General features: G+C 37.6%; 1 protein-coding gene across 1 annotated transcript; it reads left to right on the top strand.

The window, feature by feature from the left end:
• Positions 1-84: 84 nt before the first annotated feature.
• Positions 85-6,540, top strand: LOC104523545 (oxysterol-binding protein-related protein 2-like; the record flags this gene model as incomplete). The annotated part of the gene is made up of 6 exons (XM_010166162.1): positions 85-196; positions 846-969; positions 2,883-3,011; positions 3,757-3,880; positions 4,545-4,635; positions 5,882-6,540. Coding segments are annotated over 6 exons (683 nt in total), but the record flags the coding sequence as incomplete, so codon positions are not given.
• Positions 6,541-7,546: the final 1,006 nt, after the last annotated feature.

The following is a 7,546-nucleotide window of genomic DNA, read 5'->3' as shown; positions in this document are numbered from 1 at the left end:
TCCCCCAGCTAACTGTAACAATATGAAAAAAACTAAATAAGGTAAAAGAGTAAACTAAAGTATTTAGGAACTTGCTTCTTTAAGTGTGTACTTATTTTCTCTACAGTACTGGAGATAAATGTGTCCTTAATTTTAAACCATGTGGACTGTTTGGGAAAGAGCTTCACAGAGTAGAGGGATACATTCAGGACAAAAAGTAAGTGATAAAAGCTTCTTGGCCTCACCATTTCTGAGCTTTGTGGCATTTCTTTAGTGCTGGCATAGTGACCACAACTGATGTGACTGCAAAGCTGCTAGTAATGCAGATTGTAACCCATTTCTGTTCTCAGTGTCAGTATAAAACCCCTTGATTCTACGATGATAATTTTAAGCGTTATTAGAAAAACTCTCCTGTCCCGTCTTTGGAAATAAAGGTATCCAGGGAAAATGCAGAGTAAAGTTGCAACTGATTTCATTGCTGTACACTCACAATTCTGGTCTTCAGTTTAAAATAATGAGAATATGGTTATTAAAAATTTTTAATCAAACCCAAACCTGTTTTGTGAGTCTGAGTCTCTATATTGTAAAACTATTGGCTGTATTGTGCCCACACTCATTTTACGGTGGCAGAAGCATGTGACTAAGTCGTGAGGATGTGTTCTGCTGGTCAGCATGCCAGAAAGACTGGAATAAGCTGAAAGCTTTGCTTTGCATTATCAAATATCTGGCTTCTAAGAAATCTGCTAAGAAACATAAAGTACAACAAAGTAGGAAGCTGAGTATTTTGTATAGATCAGAATCTGCATGACTTGGTTTAGAAGGCTTTATAAGAAGCAAAAGGGAAATCTCCTGTGCTTTTTCTGCAGCAGAAAGAAGCTGTGCGTGATCTATGGCAAGTGGACAGAATGCTTATGGTGCACTGATCCCACCACGTATGAGACTTACAAAAAGAATGAAAAGAGAGGTGGTGAGCAGAAGAAATTAAAGCCGGTAAGGTTAACAGTTCTTGAGGGAGAAAAGATACTGAAATATAAGAATTGAAAGGAAAACATCATCTTTACAGAAATGGTCAGGTGGAGGTGAACGAAGGGTTAAAACAGTCTGTCTCTTGGTAGGGGTCAGATGTGGGCAGTGTTATCACATGAGAAGGCATTGCACTTCGAACTGTGTGGACTTTAGTGTGGGCTGCTGGTATCAAAGAGGACTCATAGGAATGGTGTTTGCTAGAGATGTGTCAAAGAGAAGTCATCAAACATCAACCCCCCAAGCTGATGTCCAGTCCTTGAATGAGGAAAGTGACTCTACTGCCAACTCCAGATGTAAAAATACTAGGATTTTGCATTAAAAACAAAACATAACATGTTTTTCAAGTCAGTTACTCTTTTTGGTGATGCACCCTCTCAGAATTTATGATGTAGACAGCCTTGACAACAAAGGGGTTTGGAAACATGCAGGATTTTCTTATCACATGTAAGCACTGTCAGATAAGTTACCATGAAAGCCTCAGCACTGTATGGAAAATGCAAGATGTATGGTGCAGCAGAGGACTATTGGATTTCCTGGTATCAAGGAAAGGTTTTGCAGACCCTGGTTGTGCAGTGAAAATGAAAACAGTAAGTTAAATAGAAGCTAATCACTCTTAACATCAAGAAGCTCAACCTTTTATTAAAAAACATTCACATCAGAAGAATCTAGAGCAGCAACAGGCCTTGTTTTTGGGTATGGATTCTGTCATGGTACAGGCTTATATTTTGACTTTTATTTTAAATAGTAAGGTTCTGTTCATCTTACCAAAATCAACTCTTTCTTTCCTTCCTTCCTGTTGAATCTATATTTAGATGGGAAACTATCTTAACACTAAACCAGATGTTGACATGGAAAGTAGCCTAAAAGAGTCTTTTTAAGTAATGAATACTCAAACCAAATGATTGAAATTAAACTCTTAACCATATGGAGCTGTTTTCTAGTATATAAAACAGGCCCTGTTTAACTTAATAGGGTATTTTTGAATAAAATAAATGAGCCATGTCAGAGGGGGTAGAAAGAAAACAGAAAGGGGAGGAGTGAGAGGAGAGCGGAAAACTCTGATTCTGCCACTCTAGGATGTTATTGCCTCAAATTTCCCTTCTGGTTGTTGTGGTTTTAAATGGTTTCTCATGGTGAAATCCTCTGTAAGTTCCACAGTGTGGTTATCTGTGTCCTGCAATGCTCAGATTCTCTCAGATTCGGAGAGCAACCTCTTGAAGAACACTGCATTTGATTTTATGGATGCATTATTGTGGTGCAACTACTAACAAAGGAACATGGAGGGAAAGACACTGTATTTATAAACTTAACTACAGTCTTCATAGTGAGAAAATTGGTAGTGATAATAGTTATTAGAATCTACATCATAGGAAATCAGACTGAAACAAGAGCATATCTGTTTTTAATCGCACATCCAAAGCTTTTGCAAATGATGAAGCAATATCCAAATCAGGCATGCTTTCTTTATCTATCTTAGACCATTATGGGGACTGGTTTAAATTGCAGTGTTGGCTCATTTCAACCTGAAGAAATAATAGTCATGTTAGGTGAAATTAAGCTATGGGATGGGATAGAGGGGAAGCTAGAGAAAAGACTTCTGAAAGACATTAATTTACTATTATTAATTTTTTTAAACAGCTATTCAAGTTGTACATAGGTGGTGGGAGACTATTCAGAGGTATCAGGAGCAAGACATTATGATAAAAATGAGAGGAACAGTATAGAGTGAGGAAAAGCAAACATGAGAGTGATGCAGAAGTACAGGAGTGTGTTTAATATCTCAAATTTGAACAGGTTCTTCAACAGTCACTGTAGAACTCTAGATGAAACTGTCCAATTTCCCTTTGTTCCTCTGCCAAACGTTATCTCTGTTTCAGAGTGAAGATGTTATTAAATCTGAAAATGATGAAGCTGATGATATGCCAGAGGTTCAAGACACAGTACAGTTCATACCAGGCAGTAAATTGCTTTGGAGAATAAATTGTAGGCCACCAAACTCATCACAGGTAACTTGTTTCAATCAGTCTGTGTATTGCTGTTGCTAGTGATTTATCCACAGGAACACGAGTAATGTTCAAGGGAAACCTTATTGAAATGTCTGTCCTGAGCATGCTTAGTGACAGGCTCTGGCAGTTCTTGCTGCAGCAGTAAAATTACACTACAGCCAGCTCTCAGCTTCGTGCCTGTGCTGGAAGCATCACTGCTGTGTCAGAGCTGGTAGAAGGAAGTCATGCTCTGATTGTAGCTGCTTCAGTGTGAGTCTGGTGTCTCATAGGTTAACCTGACTGTGAGATCTTCGTGCTTAGAGTGGCTAAAATATGGATACACGGTCCCTTCTGCTGACCCTGCTGTTAGAAGACAGGCTTCCAAAAAAAATGCAGTAACTGCACAGCTGGATATTAACTGCAATAGTGTCAACAAGACTTTTTGGTATATTGGGTGTGGATGTCTTTTTTTTCATAAAAATAATAACATTAAATACCAGATAAGGAGGAAAATCTGTCTTAATCATCTGAAGCAAAGACAGTTTAAAAAATGAAAGCTGTGATCCCCTTCTGCCCTTCCTTGTCCCTCCTCTCCAACAAAAACCCCTTAGTTTTGTATGAACCTAACCTTGCTTTCAGGGTAACCAACGGGAGAAGGTCTGACTCGCTAATTTCTCTTGCAAGTTCTGTTGTATCCATTCAGTATAGGGAACCTGGTGCCACTTTGCCAAAATAACTTGTATGTTATCTTTAATTTGCTTTTAAGATGTACAATTTCACCAGTTTTGCTGTGAGTCTCAATGAGCTAGAAAAGGGCATGGAAGCAATATTAGCTCCCACTGACTGTCGGCTACGTCCAGATATCAGAAACATGGAGAACGGAAACATGGGTATGTGTTTGCTGGAGGAAATATTTTCACCTTACTAAGTTTTGAGAGATTACTGAAAGGGAAGTTGGTTGATACAGGAACACTGTCTTCAGTTTCTTATTCCCAGAGCAGCCTTGACTCTCTTTCATCCTGTGTTAGTGAACGTGCTTTTGAACAATGTACTATGTCTGTTTTCTCCCAAAAAAAAAGTCTGGGAGACCAAATGTGTCCAAGGTAGATCTCAAGACTGTTGCCCTATGTAATGGTGTATCTGCATGTTTATGAACTGGCAGACATGCTCTCTTGCTCTGGAGTCTGTCTGGAAAGACATGTGGTGAACAGACACGCTCTGTTATTCTGGCCTTTGTCAGGAAAAACACATGGCCAACTAGTGCAAAAATCACTCTCTCTATTATCCCTAATCTAAGTTCTTTCCTGCTGTCTCACTGCAGTGTTTCTGATACAGAAAACACCAACATTTCAGTTTTGACTCTCTGTTTGTAGTAGCAACTTTGCTGAAATGACAGGTTTAGTTTTTTGTTGCCTGAGATTTTCATTGTTCAGTGAGACTGTGTACAGCAAGTGCTTAAATGAACTATATTCCATTTCTCTGCAGTCCTTTGTGTGTTTGGCATTCTTGTTTCAGTTTTGCTTAGTAACCAGTTTATCTTGAAATGTTTGTTAGATGTGGCTAGCAAAGAAAAAGAGAGACTAGAAGAGAAACAGAGAGCTGCTCGCAAGGAACGTGCAAAAGATGAAGTGGAGTGGCACACACGGTAAGGAAGTTGGGCATTTGTTTAATGCTTGAAATGTTTTTATTCAAGACAGCGTGTTTGATTTCCTGCATGACAGCACAATTTGTAGTGTCACTTAAAGCATTTGCTGGGTCAAACAATTAAATAATGTAGCTGGAAGCCAAAATTGCTGATAACTTTTTTTTTCCTGGAGTAATTATCTAATAAAAAATGCAGAAACCTGTCATAATTAACTACTGTAGTAATGCTGGATTTTCTTTGGTTTGTTTTTTAAAACCTACAGAGGTCATATTTTTGTTAGAACGAATAAATGTTAAGTCTCATCTCTCCTTTTAACCAATTCCTGGCCAGCTTTTGGCAGATGAGTAAGACATTGTGGCCCTCTAGGGCCTTTTATTTTCACACTCTTGAGACTTCTTGGCATGAATACTTCAGAAATTGCTTTTTTGTTTGCATATTCAAGTGATTTCTCAGTCATAGATGGCATCATGCAGTAATGTGTGATTTGGCTCCTGCTCCCAGTGGTGGCTTTTCACAGATGCCAGTGCTATGCAGTCAAGTGTACACTCAGAGCCAGTTCCTGCAGGTGCTTCCTTCAAAGACAAGAACTTTAGGATGCTCCCATGATTTCATGAAATTCAGAAGAGAAAGCATTTTCTTCCCAAAGCCTGGAGGAGCAGCTACAGACTAATTCCAGTTAATGCCTTTGAAAATCTCTTCCAGAGAACATTAAATTGTTTTCAGTCAACGTGGCTAAAAAGTGAGCATCTGTTAATGTTCTGTGCAAAGCACAGCTCCATAGAACAGAACTGTTTCCTGTTTGGACAGCTTTACAAAAAGGATTGTGTAACCAATTTTGCATTCTTTTAAAGTAAAAATATATATAGTCAGTATATAATCTAGCATATAATATCAGTATATAATATATCAGTAGTCAGTATATAATCTAGAGTATCAATGTTATTTTTATTTGGAGTAGGACAATGATTTTAAAATCCTTTTCATCCTCCTTTATTTAATTTTTTTTTTTAAAAAAAGCTGCTTTACAAGGGGGTGATAATTGTGTAGGAAGTTTAATGCCTTATTTTTCACGGTCAGAATATTTCCTGAGAACTTTTTTTCTGATAAGAAATAGAAGTGTGTTTTCACAATGTTTTGTGAAAGAAGCGAAGTTGTTTTCTAACTATTAATAACTATTCACTCTTTGCTTTTTTTTCTTTTATTGTTTCTTTCCTTTTTATCTTTTGTTTTGTTTTCTTTTTTACAGATGGTTTCATCAAGGCACTAACCCATACACTGGGACTTCAGACTGGCTGTACTCAGGTGGCTATTTTGATAGAAATTTCTCAGACTGTCCAGACATATACTGAAATTATGGAACCAATTGCTCATCTCATCTGGACATCTAGTTACTAGATTTCATTCCAAGCCAGTTACTCTGGTTTTGTTGATAGCAAAAACCAGCTTTTCTAAGTCAATTTTAACAAAAATTCTATTGGTCAACAATCAAGGATTTAATTATCACTAACGTTGGATTGCCAAATATTTAAATACTGTTGCATTCTTTCCATAAAGCTGCACCTGAAATCCTCATGTTTTCACTAATTTTCAAAGGGACCTTTTGGTTCTTCATTTTTATTTTTTTTTCCCTAGTTTCTTTGTCAGGAAGATACGCTGTATCTGTTAGAGCACATAACATCCTTGAAAACTATGTAACTTAAATAAAATAGAGATAATATCCTTGTTACTTAGTACAATAGTGAAGAATCTGAAGTTTTTGGAACTCGGAGCAGGGATGAAAAACTAAGATGGTACCAACAGGATCAAATCTGGTACTGTCAATACTCCCCGTGGAGAGAAGCATGTGAACCTTCCATATGGTATGTAGCACTCTGGGGGGACTGGAGCTCCTGGCCCCTCTCTCTCTCTCTCAATACGATTCAATAATTCAGAGACTTGGGGAGACAAAAACCCACCTGAGCTTCTCAAACTGTAGTTGTCTGTTACAGAGTCTTCACAACTTCTGGACACTGTGAGCATTAAACTGTATACCTGTGATAAAATGACATAAAAAGCATACGTTAGGAGAAGGGAAGGGTGTGTTAAAAAGTGTCCTTTTTCTGAAGTCAAATGCTGTTCTTAAAATAGGAGAAGCTTCAGAAGCAATTGTAGGAATGTAGAGGTGGTTCCAATGTAAAATATATCGCTTGCTACCACTTGGAGGCTTAAATCTTCTGCACTACCTTTGACAGCTTTGGCACTATGTATGCTTCTAGATGAAACTTTGATTTGGAAGCACTTTGGTGTGTATATCCACACAGGTTCATCCTTCGGGGAAGTTTTGGTTTGCATGTTTTTTCGTTACTAGGTCATGTCTGTTTTGTACGTTGTGAAAAAGCAGAATCAATTTAAAGCTTTGGCAGAGTTATACCTATTACAAGTTTTCTGTGAGCACTTGATGTCAAAAAGTGGGATTTTTAAATTTTTTTTGTTCTATATCAAACCATTGAAGCCATATAATACTGGAAATAATTACTGAATTGATGTATACATTTTATTTCAAGTGGTACATCTTAGGGGGGTTGCTAAGGGGGGAGAGGGGCTTAGAAAAAAAATAGGTTCAGTAATTAAACCTAATGTTGCTGCTTCTTTTATGAAAGTTCTTAATTGAGCAACTAAGCAAAAATGGAGAGTGGCTGCACTGCTAAATTTACAATAATGCAGAAATTGCTGGTGATAACTTGAGGAATTCATGGAAGAGCTGGTCTGGTTGATGTTGAAAACATCTGTGTGTTCAACTGGAGAGTAGACTGTTGAAGTGCTTCTCTCCAAGGCACAAGATTAAAAAGCAAAAGAAAATTAACATACTCCTGGCGAAACATTTTTGTATCAAATCATTCATCTAATGATTGGATTAATTTTAAATTTTTGG

Source organism: Antrostomus carolinensis, unplaced genomic scaffold (assembly GCF_000700745.2).
Source record: "Antrostomus carolinensis isolate BGI_N321 unplaced genomic scaffold, ASM70074v2 scaffold49114, whole genome shotgun sequence".
Lineage (NCBI taxonomy): Eukaryota > Metazoa > Chordata > Aves > Caprimulgiformes > Caprimulgidae > Antrostomus > Antrostomus carolinensis.
The sequence above is the reverse complement of the archived record's forward strand: the minus strand, read 5'-3'. Positions and strand labels throughout refer to the sequence as shown.